General features: G+C 34.6%; 1 protein-coding gene across 11 annotated transcripts in view; it reads right to left on the bottom strand.

The window, feature by feature from the left end:
• The window catches only part of SLC4A10 (solute carrier family 4 member 10), a 377,604-nt gene extending 367,059 nt beyond the window's left edge, over positions 1–10,545 (bottom strand). For 4 of the 11 annotated variants that reach the window (XM_007965144.3, XM_007965147.3, XM_038002021.2 and 1 more), the window contains exon 1: positions 10,311–10,543. Coding sequence is in view for 6 of the 11 variants with exons in the window: in XM_038002017.2 (XP_037857945.1) it covers positions 10,311–10,358 (48 nt within the window). In the remaining 5 variants the exon portion in view is untranslated. Of the gene's footprint in view, positions 1–10,310 lie in introns of all 11 variants that reach the window. The other 7 variants (XM_007965149.3, XM_007965146.3, XM_038002019.2 and 4 more) reach the window with 4 other exon arrangements.
• Positions 10,546–19,235: the final 8,690 nt, after the last annotated feature.

The raw sequence follows: 19,235 nt of genomic DNA, 5'->3' as shown, positions 1-19,235 counted from the left end.
TAGAGGCTGGGGAAGGTAGGGAGAAGGGAATGATGGGGAAAAGTTGGTCAACGGGCACAAAGTTACAGTTAGATTGGGGGAATAATTTCTGGTATTCTATTGTACAGTACAGTGACTATAGTTAACACTTATGTATTTGTATATTTCAAAATAACTAAAATCAAGTATATTGAATGTTCTTATAATAAAGAAGTAAGTGTTTGAGGTGATGGATATGTTAATTACCCTTATTGGATTATTATATTATTATACAATGTATACTTGTGTCAAAACATCGTATCATACATATTTATAGAATACATATGTGTAATTATTATGTGTCTATTAAAAACCAAATAAAAGTTTTAAAAAGTCATGAGGCAGACACCTCCATAAGTGAAACAGGAAATATTTACCAATGAGTGCTAAAATTAGTGTGCAAAAGTTCGAGGAGAAATAGGATAGTCACATAGTCTCAAAATATCTCCCCAAATATATTATTACAAAGGGAAACTTTCTTGACTTTTCAATGGGAAAAAAACAGAAGATAACTCTGTAATCAAAGTTAATGTCACCAGAAGTAAGATATGTATATCCTGGTATAATGAATGGAAAATGGAATATCACTTCTACAGTATTATTGACAAACAATGCATAACCGCAATCTAACTATGAAAACCTCAAACACAAATTGAGTAACAATCTCCAAAAAATTGACCTGTACACTTCAAGAGTGGCAAGGTCATGAAAGAAAAAGATTCAGTAACTGTCACAAACTGGAGATTAAAGAAATGTGATATCTAAACACAATATGGTACTCTGAATTGTATCCTAGAACAGCAAATGGACATTAGTGAAAACACTGGTGATATTCGAATATAGTAGTTTAGCTAATATAATTGTATCAATGTTAACTTTCTAGTTCTTATCATTAATAATGCTTATGTAAGATGTAAACAGGGTAAGGTGGATGAAAAGTATATGGGAATTCTGTACTATTTTTGCAAGCATTCTGTGAGTAAAAATAGTTAAAACATGACAAAATTAGTTTATATTTACTTTTGATGCCTTCTAAACTATCTTAAAAATCAAATATTAATTTTATAATTAGAAAAAGGATTGCATTGTATTATAATTATCAATTTATATTATTGACATACTTCTATATTATTGTCAAATGGATAAATCAAGTTATTGAGTAAGCATTATTGAATCAAGGATTGAATTAATTGTGCATATCAGATAATGATTTTCATTCAAAAGGAAAACTATTAAGCCAAGAATAACAGCTACTGTTATTAAGTCATTAGTCTAAATGATATAATATGTATCTTTTCATTGCTTCTCACAAACCTGGGAGATAGATATATTATTACCATTCCTATTTTATAGGTAAGAAAAGTAAGACTTTGAAAACCTAGATAACTTGCCAAAGTTGACATACCTCCTAACCGAAACCTTTAGAATTTTCCAACTTCAGTGTCCAAACTCTTAACAATTAATGTCTGCTACTGTTGTTGCTTAATCTATTACCCATGATATATTTAACAAGGAGTTCCATGCACTTGGCTCTGTGAGAGCAGCACAAAAATTATCTAAAATAAGCTGCTTTCAAGAATCTAGTTACTGATTGAGGCAACAAGTTATAAGTATTTGCATTTAAGCAAAATAATTTACATACAGATGCTTCTCAATTTACAATGGAGTTATGCCCTGATAAATCCATTGTAAACTGAAAATTTCATAAGTTAAAAGTGCATCTTCCATATATGGCATTTTCCATTTACAATGGGTTTATCTAGAGGTAACACCATGCAAAGTTGAGGAGTATACTGAATGTCCATAGATTTTGTACCATGGTAAAGTTGAAAAATCATAAGCAACCAATCATAAATTGAAATCATCAGGATATATATACATGTATATACACAATATTGCAAAGTAATAGGTAATATGCTTAATAAGTAAATAAGCACTTAATTTTTCTAGCCCATTATGATTTATTGGTAAAAAGGCTGTTTTGTGGCAAACTTAGTCTCCCGGCATTCTTACAGTTAAAATAATTTATAAATATATGATGATCTTTCTATTTTGTTGATATTTAAGGCAAAAATTCTCAAGATTTAACATACATAAGAATCACCTAGCAGTTTTTTTAAATGCTGGTGTCCTTACTACTACCCTTTATTATTCTCAGACTGTGGGCTTAGATAAGGTCTGGAACTTGAATTTTTAACTAGCCCTCCTGACGAGTCTGATGCAGGTGGTCCTCAAGAGTAAGGTTTTCAATAATCCCATTGTTTAGGAAAAAAATACCAAAGTTTTATATTTACTATCAGTGCTCTGTCAATTATATATCACATGTTTTTAACAGACATTTATATCATAAAGTTATATTACAAAGTACATGGTTATACACTCAAATAACAAATTATATTATAACTTAAGGGTGTGTATTGCTGCTGACTCTGTGTTGGGTTTGTTGTGTGTATGTGCTGTTTTTTTTTTTTTTTCATTTTTAAACCACATTCATATATCTGAAAAAATCAGAAGCATTTGGAGAGGCTTATTCCCAGAAAAGCTTAAATATCAACAGAAATTCACCACTTTATGAAAAAAGCAGTGTGGATCTAACAATAATGAAATGTGCTTCCTAAGCAGAGCTATGTTTTGATCCCATCTGGTAGTTGTTATATACCTATTTTTCATGTCACTTGCTTTCTGAAATTTGACTAGGTCATCATCTTTGATATCAAAGCCTCATTACTCAAAAGGGGGAAAAAAGACACTAGAAAGAAATAGCCTTCTCTAAATAATTTTGGTTTTCCAGAATTAGCAAGAACAAGTGGAGTTACAAATAAATGTTGGAGGCACTCCAGCAACCTAGCACATTCAATATGCAATGGGAAAATTCTGCCTTAAAAACTTGCTTATTAGATCCTTAGAGCATAATTTTCATGATGAATGAGCAAGTCTTGCTGATGTTGGTACAGGGACGCTGTCATTAATTCAAAGCTATACCAAGAGTCTTTGGCTATAATATATCCTCACTCTATCCAACTGAGTTTGTATATTAATCTCCATTTTCATCTTCTGAGAACACCTCTCGAGTTCTGAGCTACTTGGAATTCAACATGAATTTGGTATTTAAGCTCAATGTAGGAACCATTATATAAATGGCACTTCTGCATTTTTTGTGTTATTCTTGCTATATTGCATAGAAATTTACACTAAGACAAAGCTACAAAATATTGCCATAAGAAATTAAATATCTAAATACAGTGTGACTCACGTGAAATAGGTATCTCTCTCTCTGGTACATAGAATGTACCATATATTCTCTTAACTCAGCTTTGAAGATATATTCCAAGACTTCTAGGTCTGCAAATAACCTGAAACCCTGACCAATCTCAGCATCATCTTGACAAAGAGAAGCAAATTTGTAGTAAAGAATTTCTTGTGGGGGTTGGAAGTTATTTTTATTTTGTGAATATTTTATTTGCCCTCTTCTCATAAGCATTTTAGATCCTCGGCCTTCTCCTTGTTCATGATAATGCTAAACAGTAACTTACTTTTAAAATAATTTTTTGAAATAAAATTTGCATAACATAAAATTCACCATTTTACAGTGTGCAATTCATTGGTTTTTAGTATATTCAGAGTGTTGTGTAACCATCACCACCACGTAATTCCAGAATATTTCCATCACCACAAAAAGAAACTCTGTACCTATTAGCAGTCACTCCTAACTCTCCCCTATATCCCAGGTCCTGGCAACCACTAATCTACTTTATATCTCTAAGGATTTGCCTATTCTAGACATTTCATATAAACTGAATCATGAAATATGTGTCCAAAAAGACCTGACATTTTATAGCACCTTGTAGCAGAGTACTTTCATATTTTATTGGAGGGGAAGATGTGAAAGCTCATTTTATAATGGAATTCTTTTTTATTGTTTAATTAGCCTTAAGGAAGACAAGTTACTTATTAACTAGATAAAATATTTTCAAATCCTAGCTTAGCACTTCTTAGCTATGTGAACTTGGATAATTTATACAACTCTCTCGACCTCGGTTTCTCATCTGCAAAGCTGGAAAACATTAGCAACTTTTCAGGATTATCATGATGATTACAGATGTTTGTACCTAACATGAGCCTGAGACAATATCTAGTATTACTTTACAAACATTGCCTAATTTCCATTTTAATTTGGAACTCAGCTGTTGATGCTATGATAGTAATAGAGACTATATAATAGTGGAAAGAATGATAAGTGAATAATCAAGAGATTTGGACTCTAGGCTGAGTTCTGCCACTAACTAGAATCATAAGTAGCATGCCCTTAAATATATCTCTTTACGTCTTTGATGTCCAGCTCCATCATCCATAAATTAAGGAGCCAGTCTAAAATCTAGACTCCAGTTGATCTCTACAGTCCTCTGGTCAAAACATATATGAAGCTATCTATTAAAAATAACGGTGTCAATAATGAATAACCTCCCAAAACAATCTATGTCAGAAAATAGAAAGGAAGAATACTCCCTAACTCAGTATGTGAAGCCATTACCCTAATACCAAAATCAAACAAAGATATTATAAGAAAAGACTGCAAACCGATATCCCTCATAAACATGAATGCAAAACTCTCTACAAAATATTACCAAATCAAATCCGCAATGTATAAAAAACTGACAACACCAAATGCTGGTAAGCGTGTGGAGCAAGAGGAAGTTTCATTCATTGCTGGTGAGAATACTAAGTAGTACTACCACTACTAAAAACAGCTTGGCAGTTTTTAAAAGTACTAAATACTCTTATACAATCCAGTAATAACATTTCTTAGTATTTACCCAAAGAAATTGAAAATATGTCCACACAAAGATCTGCACATGGATGTTTATACCAGACTTATTCATAATTGCCAAACTTGGAGGCAACCCAGATATTTTTCAGTGGGTATATGGATAAATAAACTGTAGTACATCAAGACAATGAAATATAATTCAGTGATAAACAGAAATGAGATATCAAACCATGAAAATATATGGAGAAAATTTAAATGCCTATTACTAAATGAAAGAAGCCAATCTGAAAAGGCTATGTACTGTGATTCCAACTATATAATACTCTAAAAAATGCAAAACTATGAAGAAAGTAAAAAAAGTCAGTGGTTGCCAGGGTTTAGTGGAAAGGGATGGATGAATAGGCAGAGCACAGAGGATTTTTAGGGCAGTGAAATGACTCTGTATAGTACTATAATAGTGGATACATGTTATTACAAATTTGTCCAAAACTATAGGATGCCCAACACTAAGTCCTAATGCAAACTGTGGATTTTGGGTGATAATGTTTCATCAACTGTAACAAATGTACCACTCTGGTGAGAGATCTTGTTAATCAGGGAGGCTATGTATGTGTAAAGGGCAGGGGATATAGGGGAAATCTTTGTACCTTCTGCTTAATATTGCTGTGAATCTATATCGCTCTAAAAAATAAGACATATATATATGTAATTCCATAAAAGATGCCAAATTATTCCCTTTTTCTAAAAAACAAAAAAGCAGTACACCCCAAATAGTATCTGAGACAACTGTTTGTGGTGCGAGAATATATTAAAACTTCATTTTAATTTTATTTTACCTAAAAATAAAACATAAAACTTAACTAATATTTACTATATAGATTGACAATGGTGTCCTCACAGAAAGTCAAGTGATCATTGTCATGTGTCCTATGTGATATGAGAAAGGAAGAGGTGAAGTCTCTCTCACAGAAGGGCTGAGAGGGGCATCAACATTTCTCCACTTACTTGTGGCACATGATAATACACTGCAATCTATTCATGCCCAGTTTGGACTTCTGAAGCAAGCATCATTCAAGGTTAGAAAGAAATGATACACTGGCAGTATCATTGTATTCTGACCATGCTCTCTGACTCTATTTGAGTTCCAGACCCTGGCCCAGATATTTTCTAACTCTTCATCATAAACTAGCCTACTTCCTAATCTGATCTCAATATTTTATCATAAACATAATATTAATAAAGAAGTAAACTTAATTCCTACAGCCTTCAGATTCTACCACTCATTCCCAACCTTAGCATTCTATACATATATTTTATTTCTATAGTCACTTACCATGCTAGAGTAACAATTCAAATCATGAAAGTAGAAATGGGGATTAATTTCTTATACTGCATTTTGCCTCCTACTGACTATGAAGTGTAGTGAGTATGTTTTCTTTAAACTCAGATTATAATTTAAATTTCAATTCAAATTGAAAAGAAAAAACAATATTACTTAGCCAATCCATGTGCTCTTTTTGTTACTTTGACATTTTAGTCCCATTTTCCTTTCCCTGATTTAATACTATTAAAGACTTTTTATAACTTTTTTCCACAAATAAAACAATTCAATAAACTGGGCCACTTGGAAATATGGAATTAGCACTTTCTAAAAGTACTAAATCCAATCATCTATCCTATATTATCAAATTACATTTTAAAAGTGAACTTTACTGTAGTTTTATACCTTAGGGAAATGTTATGAGTAAGCTCAACTTAAGTCCTTTTTCAGACATCAGAATCTTAGAAGGGATCCAAAGTGAACTCACTATAGATCACCCAAGATTAAATGTCATGAGATATAAATATTTGTTATATATTCTCCTGGAAGCTTCTTCCATGGCCTGATAATTTTTAAATTGTTAGGTTAATCCTAAAAGCAAATTCAACATTGAATATCAAACGAAAATGTGAAATCATAATGTAATCCTAAATATTTGGTTTTGTACTTTTAAAAGGCTAATTCCATCCTTACTAAAATGATATCACCATTATTACTGTTACATATATTCCCCATATACATCCATCTCAAAAAGGTTATAACAATTATTAAACATTTGAGGAGAAAGCAGCAGTCTCTTAAAAAGGTAAATCGAGTTCTATTCCTAGTCTAGCTGGAGTGTGAGGTTTCACCTATATAGGGTGTTTGCCTGCCTTATTTATTGCTGCATCTCCAGCACCAAGAATGTGACTGGCCAACAGTAGGCACTTAAGAGAATGCATCTTTCTGGCACACTTTTTCTATAACTTCAGACATAACAGTCAGTTGCTACCAAAACCAGACTATACACTTAGCCAACAAGAGTGAACGCCCTAACCCTTGGAGTGATTAGAGTCTACAAAATGCAATGATGGCTTGTCCAGCAAAAGGAAATTATCACTGAAGCTTCCTAAGAAGCACTGGGAAAAAAAGAGAAACATGTCTAGGCCTCCTTTGCCCATATCCTTCAAATGTACTTTATATATACTATACTAAATGGAGGTAAACCCTGGGAGGCTTAATGAGAATCTGTTCCTCCATTTCACTTGAGTCAGGATTAATACATTCACTCTTATCTATTCTTAATTATATCTGACATTCTTATCTATTCTTATTTTTCTTTCTCTTTCACTTCTCTGACTTTCTACTTCTGACTGCTTCTGTCCCATATTTAACATTGGCTTTTAATGCCTGTCCAATTGGCTCTCCAAGCATATTGCAAAGTTTTCATAATAATAACTAAAAAATTCCACCTCCCACCTCCACTATGAAGAGTCTTTTCCAGTTCTCCATTTTCCACTTTTCCTTCTTGGTAGACAGTACTGACAAACCACTTTTCGTAAAAACCTGAAAACTATGCATCATCTCAGTATCTATATTGAGATGAATATAACCATAACGTATTCATTTACAGCAAGATTGACAATGACAATAGCAAGTAAGTTTTATTGAACACTTACTAAATGTCAGAAACTTCATATAAGTTATTTAACTTGCTCATTCCAAAACTCAAGAGATATATAGTAACATTCCCTTTTCATTTTTCAGTTGAAGACACTATGACTTATAACTTTCCCAATATCATTTAACAAATACATAGCAGTGTTGGGCCTTGACTGTGTTCTAAGTATTATGCCATATTGTCTCTCACATAATTATTTGCAAAGTCGTCTGATTAATTTTCTAAAACAAAGTCCAAAGCTCTCTTCCAAGCATAAAAACTTCAGTCCAGGAACGGATCATGTTAAGCCTGGTTAAGAATGTAACGTAAAAAATACTAAATTTTTTTTTAAATTTCTGAACTAGTTTTAGATGACCTAAATTCTAGTCCTGGTTTCATCACTGGGTGATCTCAGACATGTTATTCAGACTCCCTGTACCTCAATTTCTCACCTTGAAAATGAAAATAATAAAATCTGCTTTACATAACATGTTTGTTTTGAAAACTAAACAAAAAAAGGTTTTCATAAAAGCAACTGGGGGAGTTGCTATACAAGTATAAAACTGGACCAGTAATTCAGCATCCTCTCTAGCCTATCGGGCTTGTTTTTCTTGTAATGATCTGCTAATATGATTCTCTTTTACCATTAAACTGTCACCATTTTGTACTGACCATTAACCCCATGGCATGCAAATTTTGACTCTCGCTTTCAAAAATTTCCATGAGATGTATTGTAGACCTTTTCTGGAAAGACTTCTATTTTCTCTGCTCTTTTAAGCTATAAATTGGTTGCCCATCTAGCCCAGTAATGTCATCCTCTTAAATTCCTCTAGTTAATCCTCATTTGGTCCTAAACCCTTTAAATGTTCCCCACAAGTGACAATCCATAAGCCACATCAAACTGGCTTCAGCCTGCTTTTCTAGGACAGGTTTCAACACCCCACCCCCACTGCCAGCCAAAAAAAAAAGAGTTGGGGGTTTCCCTAAACCTTCCCTAACCCCCATACCACGATTCCTGTGTATAGTTCCTGTCTCATCCAGGGAACAAGAGTTCCCTGATATTCTTAACACTATTTATTCTGAATACTAACAGAATCCTAATTTATGTATTTGTTCAAGTTTGGGAAGATGGACAAATCTTTTACACTTTTTTTTATAACTCCACTTTGATGCCACAAAGAAATATCTCTATTTTTAGGCAGGCAGGATAATTGACAAACTTCTTTCTCCCGTTCCCTTTCTCCCGGCCCCCTACGCCCACGCTACCCCTGTCCTCTACTGAGACTCTATTCTTGTGGTAACTCCTTGCATTCTTCCCATCACTCTGCTCCCTCCCTGCTCAAACCTGGCGTCCGCAGGAGAACTGGGCATGCTCAGTCGCCACAGTTGATTCCGGGGATGCAAACTGGAATCTTTTTGCAGCATGTGAGCCCGGCAGGAGAGGTAAGGCCCTGAAAATACAGTGGCCCAGAATTTGCCCACTCCTCCTACGGAAGCATTTTGTTGAAAACCTAGGAATGGACTCGGAAATGGACAGCTCACCGCCGGTCCCTTCCGTGCAAGGTGGGTCACCAACCTTAGTAACAGGGAGCCGAGAAACAGCCCCTCCGTCTGGTTTGGTGCAGGGAGGGGATTTCTGCTGTGGTAGCACTGATAGATGGCTGGAAGCTATGACTGTCATCTCTGTTGCATCAAGAAAATACGGGTTTTTTTTTTTTTTTTTCTTTTTTCCTTAAACACAGCCAGCAGCTGCTCCAGACTGAAAAAGATGTTGCCTGAAGATCTCCAAAGTCTGCGAGCCAGACAGAGAGATTGTGGAGAGGATAGGCAAATCAATCACTTATTCAAAAATTAAATTTAGGGAAACAGCTTAAGAACCCAGAGATAAACAGATGGGCTATTACCAAATGACAGTTCAGAAACCTTTCTGATATTCAAATCTGAATTGTGTGTCTGTCCCCCAAAAATGCATACCTTCTTTGTATAAAAACCATTACACATTTCCCTTTGAGAAAGAGACTGAACACACACACGCACACGCGCGCGCACACACACACACACACATACACGATCGTCCTGTTCTTTCCCCTGGTTTCTGTGGAGACTAAATCTTTAGAGCTGCAACAGCAGCAGATTCCCTCACCTCACTGCCTGGGGATGAGGCAGGGGGAGGAAATTGGACAGGGATTAAACATGATAAAAGGGGGCTTCTTTGCAAGGGCTTAAACCAGTACACAGTCTGAGAAACAGAGAGATAAGCAGTAACAGGCAGGCAGAGAGACACATAACTGCCCCTGCTGCTAAAACCTAGCCATTTCTTCAAACAGCAGCAAACATGAGACATTTCATCACCGTAGTGCATCCATATTGAGAAGGGGGGGAGAATCGTGTGCTTTGCTTTAAGCATTTCAGTCTCCCAAGATGGGAGGAGACCCCTGTCCATATGTCGTAGGAGCTATCCACCACCCCAAAAGTACACTCACTTCACCTAGCTAGCAGACCACTTGCCTAACAGGTTTTGCAGCAAGCACGGTTAATCTATGTGATAGCAGGTTGTCTCTTACCGTAGGCAGCAGCGGCTCCATTTGGGCTCCCTGGTCTTTAATCTCCATGTTTTGTAACGCCTCTGGAATAAGCACCTTGCTCTGCAGTGTCTTCAGTGTCTTACACTCAGCCCGGCACTCGCTCTGCTTAGTATTCGGATCAGGTAGCTCTGAAGCAGGAGGCAATTGCACACTCCAACTCACCAGAGTCACATGGCTCCTACTCACTCGGGCTGCTGGCCAGGTTTTGCACTGAATGCCTTGGATCCCTGGGCCGGTAAGAGAGATCCCCCAAGCCCTATATCACTGCCCACACCTGGCTACTAGCATAAAATACAGCAGACAATGCTACAAGTCTAATGGGCATTAAGAATCTCACCTAAGATGCTCACTTTTCATATATACTAGTCCAAGTTGGCCTCCAACCAAATCAGTCTGATTTTGACACTTTGAAGTAACTCACTTCATTCTCAGAACCCCATAGGAGACATAATTCAAGCAAGATGATGTCAATAAGGTTTACTAGGTGTTCTGCTCTGAGTACCTGGGGGCTTTTAAAACAGATAAGATGACCTTAAGATTAGCAAGTCTTATTGAGGCTGAAGTATTCACCACCAACGACAACAAAATCAAGCATTTAAGTCATTGTTGACTCAATAAGGATTGGACAGATATTTTCAGTATTTTAAAAGTGAAAAACTTAGGTAAGTCACACATTATTAAAAATAAAGTATCTGTTTTTCTATGATTTCCCAACAAAAATGACAGAGAAAGAAAATATTTTGATAGCAGGAATGATTAAGATACTAAAGCACTTTGAAAAGACAACGAATCTGAAAAGAACAGCCCAAGCATATATCCCTTTGCCTAAAAGTCTCAACAAAATAGGGGTAGGGGATTATTTAAACAATCCACAGAAGAAAAGATATGCTCTTTCGCAGGAAGTAGTTTGTGAGGATTGTCAAGTGACTACACATATTTCCTAAAACTGAGTATAGATCTAGAGTATTTTAAGTAATGAAGCCCATATATCACTGAACTTGTATGGAGGTTACAAATGAAGAGTAATAAAGAACTTTCAGGGATTGAAAGAGGTTGACTAAAAACTATTAACATAGTTTACCTTAAATAAGAAAAATTTTACCAGATTCTAAAACCTTTAATAAGCAGAAATGAATAAATTTTAAGCAATACACCAAAATTTCCCATAATGTTCATTGCAAGTGGAATTATGGATAACTTTTATCTGCTTTCCTTCTCAATACAATTCTTTAAAACAATCTTCTAATATTTTTATAAGAAAACAATTATTTTTAAAACCCTAATGATTAATACATTTAAGTGGCTACTTTGTGCATAGCATACTGAGTTGATACCAAGGGTTTACATAACAAGATGTCTGACTGGGAATTTACTGATATGGGGGTCAATTTTATTTTCTACCACAGACTGATGAATAAAAGCTACCTTCCCATTCAAGTGACCATAATCAACAATCACAAACAATCTGTTAGAGTAAAAATAGTAACTTCACCTCAGAAAGATTGTTTCTATCCCATTGAGAAGCCTATGTTGTCCCACTTATATTTCTTCAAAATTAATTTAAATATAACTAAGAAAAAGTCTGGTCCTTAATTCCAAAAGTCAAAATAAAAGTAATATTGTATTTAAAATTACTTTTTATCAATATTTTCCTAAATGTGTATAATTAAACGACAAAGGTACTTTGCTGGAACAACCATTGCTTGAGTGCTTACGATATGACAGAGCTACTATTTCTGCCAATATAATAGGACTTAGCCAGGGTTGCAACAGCAGACAGTCTACTTCTAAAGATCAAGAAAGCCTATGGATCTAAAGTTATCTGATCCAAGATGTCAACTACCAGCCTAGCACAACAAAGTGGAGAAAGAGAAAATGATCCTCATTTAATCTGCTGCCTATCTAATAGAATATATTAGAATTAATGCCCATGACCTGATAGAATGCATCCACATACTAAATAAGTCCCAATGAAGAAGATATGTATAAAACTAATAACTCCTAGGAGGAAAACGATCAGTAGGTAGTGAAATTTTTACTAACAAAATCATAGAATTTTACAGCTCAACTTCTCCGTTGATTTTCAAACTCAGAAAGTGAAGAGAAACAGATGGGAACAGGAAATACAAATTGCATGAACAACTTTTTCTCAACTACATATTATCTGCCTTGGAGATTCTGCTATGTCCTTGGTGGGGGTGAGGAGAAGAAATAGGTGAGGATATACTTTTTGAAAAATATTCCCAGGTAAATATTATACTTCTTCCAGTCTGGAGCTCTTTCCACTACAGTAAAGTTTCCTTGGATCCGAGATGATAAAAATAGGTTCCTGTTTAGCCTGCTCCTATTTAGAAATCCAATGAGATTCTATTAGTACAATTTGACAGCAATGATTTCAATCATCACATTAAAGTAATGCAAGACTGAATTTGTCCAAGGAACTAAATGTTCCAGACATCCTACTAGAATAAGACAATAGTCTGATTTTCACTCAGTCAGTCCTACTATGTGTGAGGTACTATGCTACTTGCTGTCATACACAGCAATATTAAAGTGGAATTTTTCTCTCTGAAAAATGAAATAAAAGTAGGGATCAGCCACAAGCCAACCATACAGACAGAGGAATAACATAGAGCACTAAACAGAAGAGCCACCTTCCTGTCCAGCTGCCCATGTTGTGACCAGTAGGAAAGGAATACAGCCACCATGGTGTGCTTCCTTCCTTGATCCTTCCTGTATCTTGGGACTCTTGCTGACCTCAAATTTTACTAATCCCTTAAGTATGCAAGTCAGTGTGGATTCCATGTACTTTCAGTTCCTACCCCCTTTTGCTATTTTAAGCCCCTGGTGTTAAGATATGCACATTAACATAATGTTTGTCTTAGAGAAAAGACCATCTACTATTGATTGTATTGGAAGAAAACACTGGATTCTAAAGGTATTGCCAACACTGGTATTTCAAGAAAACACTTTCAGTCCTGGTGGTATTGAGTTTCTCGCTTAGATCTGAAAGTTCTTTGCTTTGGCCCTTTTTAACATAAAATAACTAATTTTTAGGTTGCAATGGGTTCAGAAATATAGTCTGAACAGTAATACTATGTTAGTGGTAATTTACCAGTTCAAGAATAACGTTTCAAAAAATTACTATTTTTCACATACGAAAATGCATCACTGCACTATTTATGTCATTTATTTATGTTTCATTCCTTTGTATCTCTTATCCCTTGAGACCTATACAAATATTCTCAACAACTTAAAGCATTATTTTGAAGATTTGTCAAATACAATTGACTCTTGCCAAATACAGTTGACTAAAGTTTGTATTAAAACTCTTAGTGATGTAGGGGTTAGAGGCACCAAGCCTCTGAGCATTTGAAAATCTGCATAATAACTTTTGACTACCCCAAAACTTAACTACAATACTGTTGACCAGAAGCCTTAATAATAACAGAAATAGTCAATTAACAGATATTTTCTATGTTATGTGTTTTATATACTTACAATAAAGTAAGCTAGAAGAAAGAGTTAAGCAAATCATAAAGAAGAGAAAATATACTTACTGTTCATTAAGTGAAAGTGGATCATCATCCTCATCGTCTTCACTTTAAGTAGGCGGAGGAAGAGAAGGAAGAGGAAGATTGGTCTTGCTATCTCAGGGGTGGCAGAGGTAGAAGAAAATCTACATATAAGTGGACCCATGCAGCTCAAACCTCTGTTGCTCAAGGGTCAACTGTATATTAATATAAAAGTATTTTGTTGAATTTGACCAACTCAAGAAATACCAAAAACGCTTTCTTGACAGCTTAAAAATGATGGCACTTAACCATTAAGAAAAAGGGTAAGAATGCCCATTCTAAAACCTGGCATATCATAAGGAACTTCTTCATATAATACTAAAATTTAAAGGTGTCAAATGACACTATGTTTTTACAGATGTTCTTGGACTCCAACCTGACAGTGACTCTGGTCATCAACTATGAAAAGGAATATATAAAATAAGTAATTAGGGACCCCATTCCAACATTGGGCTAATGTCCCACTTCTCTTAGTTCATGACTGGTTTTTCTACTTCTGAAGATTGGAACAAAGACCTGATTTTCACTTTTTGTCCCAATTTCCTCCTACAGGGAAACTCATAGAAGGCCTACTCTCTAGTTCTAGATGGCAGCATCTTAATTTAATTTAACTCAATTCAATAAAAATTTGAGTACCTACCATGTGCTAGCAACTATACAGAAACAAATAATAAGACATAGCCCCTGGACTCAAGAGATAATTTAGAAGAGAACAAAGATCACATCATTCAGCAAGGTGCTATTTAAATTTTTAAAAATTCTGCAAAAATCAGAGGTAGGCCAGAAAACAAAATGACTAACTTTTAATAGCATTTTTCTCACCTTTACTACAGAGATTTAAAATCCTTAGGGGACTTGTTTTTATGGAAAGATCTAATTTTCCTTTGCTTGTTATATAAACAAGAAATATATGCATGCCTCAACTTATTACTTCTCCAATTATCAGCCTTTAAGCCTAATTATCACTGTCTTTGTTAAATGGTCCGCAATGTGTCATTTCTATTCCTAACTTGAAAATAATCAATATCACACTTACAGAGTTAATCTTGTAACTAATCCTTAACGTGTCCTTTTCTATCCCAAGTTATGAAAAATTATACTAAAATAAGCATTATTCACAGTGTTCTATGTGTAAATTTTAGTATACATTCTCAAATGATGACAAACAAGAAAAATGTTTGTGTTTATTATTGACTTTGCACTCTGCCTGTCAAAGAAAGATGGCAAATGTCATATGGGAAAAATATAAGAAAAAAATCAAAATGTACCTATAGCAATTTCTCACCTTCATCATAAGCAACCGAACTATTAGTGAACAAAGAGTGTTCAGATGCATTTTACATGGTCTTATATTACCTAAGAATCTGAATTTTTTTACATTTTGCTGTAATTTTCAGATTGTACCACAATTCACATGTGTTTACGTATTATTTATGTAAAGGGCTTTTTTCCTAACAGAGAGAAAATCTTATCTGAAACTGTAACTTGGGCAAAGCATAAAATAATCTTATGTAGACCTTTTTTATTAGTTGATTTAACAAAGATTAAGCACAGATTTTTTACTCTGTGATGGTACAAAGATAAGTAAGATAGGATCTCCAAATCTCTAGAATCAGAAACAGGTGATTATTTCAGTGTACTCTGGAGATAAGACAATGAGCTGTCCAAAATATTAAAGGAGTATCAAATAGGGACATAATGCCCAACTAATGAGTTTGTAAATCAGGGAGATGAAACATAAACTAAAGGATGAGTAATGGCAAACCAAACTGAAAAAGCCCTTTTATTATGGAAATTTTTCAAAATTCAGAGCAGTATAAAGATGAAAATGACAGTCATTCATAATCCCACCAACCAGAGATAGTCACTGTTAACATTTCAGCATGTTTCATTATAGACTTCTTTTACCAGTTCTGGGAGTGGGGAATGATATTCTTTTATATTTATTATTTCCATCACATTTAAAGCAATGGAATTATGTTGCACATATGAAATGAAACTTCTTACTAGAAAAATGTAATATCCAAATAACTTCTTAGATTTGATCCTTTATTACTATATGAATATGTCTATCCTACTTCTCCCAGCCTGCTTCAGGAATGAGGGAAACTTTCAAATCCTCTAACTGGGAATGGGACACAAGTTGTCTCTTCTTTAAAATTCTATAAACCTAACTGAATTACCTGTTATTTTCTCTCTTCCGAAACCCAAACCAGGGCTCAGTTAGTGGAAAAAGCACACAGCCTTTTCTTAAGGTTACACATTGACAGATGAAGTTCTTACTACTTCCAATTCTTCCTCTCTTCCATTCTGGAGAATCTTTTGATATGGACAGCCTGGCTCTTCATCTTTTCTCACAATGCTATTATTTGGAACCTGTGTCCAACTAGATTAAGACTTCTGAAACTTAAAGCCAGATTGTCTGCTGCATTATCCATCCTGAAATACAAAATGCCAATGATTAAATGAAGAAAACAAGGCACTTAAATAAATGTATGGGGGAAACTTCATTAAGATTTTAAAAATATTATCTTAATTCAATATTAATAAAATAGTAAAAAACAAAATAACTGAAATTCGCTTTTATTTCTGTGAGAAAATTAATTTTGATATGTGTTTGAATTAAATGATACTTTTCAGAAACATAATCTCATACATCCAGAAAGATGCACAAAAACTTGTTTATTCATTTAATAGATATTTACTGAATACCCTCTATGGGCTAAATACTATGCAAAGCACTAGAAAGGCAAAGTCACTGCCCCAGAGATCTGACAGTCTGGAAGGGTGACAAACAATCAGACATGTCCAAGGACAATATGACAGGTATATTACAGAAATAGAAGGGGCACCTGTTCCAGACTGGGGTGGAGGTATAAAGGTATAAAATGGATTATAGGAAAGAATAAAAGTATTCTAGAAAGGAAGAATAGCATGTTCAAGAACTATAAAAAGTTGTCTATAACTGAAACACTGGATATATCAAAGGATGTGGCAGGAAAGAAGGATGAACATGAGGGAAAGGACCAGATTACAAAATTCCATATTTGCCGTACTCAGGGGATTGGCTTTATTTTATAGGGGATATTAGAGAAGACTTCCCAATGGACATCATATCTGAGGTTAACTTCAAAACATACAAAAGAGTTTGTCAGAATAACCTGAGGTGCTTCAGAATAATCTCAGATGCTTCTGAAAATTTTTGATTCCTAGGTTCCATATCCAAAGATCCTAAGCTAGTAAATTGGGGTGAGGATAAGGATTCTGTATTTTTCACAGGATATTTTGATAGAAGTGCCTATGCATCACCTATTCCAAATTTGATATACATACTTTCCATTACTCTAACTACAACTCTTAAAAGAAAAACACACACACTTGGCTTAAATATTTATAATTATTTAGAAGACAACATGTAGCACTATAGTAGGATTATTAGGACAATGTGCCATCCGCTGTTTAAAAATGAAACCGACCATTTACTTAGTGTTTATTACATGTCAGGTATGTGCCAAATCTTTTATATAATTATATAATTTACCATTCGTATCACCCTGAGAAGTATGCATTTTACCTCCATTTATATATGAAGAAACTAAAGCTGAGTGAAGTTAAATAACTTGCTGAACTTCATACAGCTATAAGCAGCAGAAATTCCAACCCAGGCTATCTGCCTCCAAGGCACTTACTTTCTGCATCATGTTTTAACTGATCTCTAACTTGTAAAGGTTGCCAGTGAAATATTTGCTCCAATTCTAATTACCACAAAGAAGAATAAGAGCACCAGATCCAAACTCAGTGTTGGTACTATGGCCAGTTTTAAAAGAATGAAACTTGTCAAGCCAAAAATAAAGTATTTCTATCAAGAATGATTTATGCCAATGCTGCCTTATATTTAGGCTCCTTCCAGTTCATTCAGAAAACACTGAGGAAGATGCCTGGGATCCCATTTCTTGACAGAAAATAATTGGGCTGATAACTACTGTGTCAGGGTGAGAAATCCTACAATGGTAATCTCCTGGTTTAAGTCTTTCTTTGGCCAAATAAGACAGAACATTGCTTTCTCCAAGTCTGCCACTGTCTCTCCTTCAGATATAACAATTCACAAAATTCCAATAAATTCTGACTTAATGTAAAAGATAGTACTTGGAAGTGGAGAAAGACAAACATTTATTTAATAGTTCATGTGATAACTACTGTAATAAAGGTATAAAATGGTTTATAGGGAAGAATAGAAGTATTCCAGAAAGGAAGAATAGCATGTTCAAGAACTATAAAAAGTTTTCTATAACTGAAATGCTGGATATATCAAAGGATGTGGCAGGAAAGAAGGATGAACATGAGGCAAGGACCAGATTACAAAATTCCATATTTGCCATACTCAGGAGATTGGCTTTATTTTATAGGTGATAGAGAAGCTCTTTAAAGATCTTAAACAGTTAGAAAGATCACTTAAGTTATAACATGAAAAATGTTGGGGCAAGGTTGGTGGCAGGGAGACTAGTTAGTAAGCTAATAAAAGAGGATAAGAGCCTGAGCTATGAAGCTGTAGTGATGATGGATAAAAGGAAATGGTCCCAAGAGATATAGGAGGAAAAACAGATGTGAATTGCTGACTATTCAGATGCAGTGAATGAGGAAGAGAAATATGTCTAGGATTCTGGCTTGATGGGTAGTGGTGCTGTTAAACAATACACACAAATAAAAAACAGTAAAAGAAGCAATTTGAGAGAACACCTGAAGAATAGTATTTTGAAAGTAATTGCAGTGGTTGTGAATATAGGCTTTGCACTCAGAAATGTCACTTAATATCCATGTGACCTTGGGCAAGTCACAAGGATATTAAATGACTCCTGAAGACTGTTTCTTTATCTATAAAACTAAGGTAATAAAAGAACCAACTTAGAATTGTTCTGAGGGTTAAATCAACTAATCAAATAAAGCATTTAGAATACTGCCTAGAAAAATGGTAATCCCTCAACAAACTGTGGCTATTAACATTGTTTAATTGAGTTTGAGGAGGCTAGAGAATGTCCAAATGCAGATTGTCAGAAAAGAGTTGGAAATATGGATTTGGGACCAGGAGAAATTCTAAGTATGGATGGTGTTTCGTTAAGAGGTTATATAGAGTTAGAATAACACAATGAATGGATTTCTGAGGAAACACCAATATTAAAAGGATTTCTGACTTTGTATTGACGCACTAATTATCCTAAATTTTTGTTTCAACCATTGTTGGGTCACAGTTTGTAAGTCTACAAATATTTTTTCCAATAAATCAAACGTCCAAATCTTTTATAAGTATTCTTACAATCTATTCTTATGGTTT

Source organism: Chlorocebus sabaeus, chromosome 10, assembly GCF_047675955.1.
Source record: "Chlorocebus sabaeus isolate Y175 chromosome 10, mChlSab1.0.hap1, whole genome shotgun sequence".
Lineage (NCBI taxonomy): Eukaryota > Metazoa > Chordata > Mammalia > Primates > Cercopithecidae > Chlorocebus > Chlorocebus sabaeus.
Note: the sequence above shows the minus strand (reverse complement) of the source record. Positions and strands in the feature narration are given on the sequence as shown.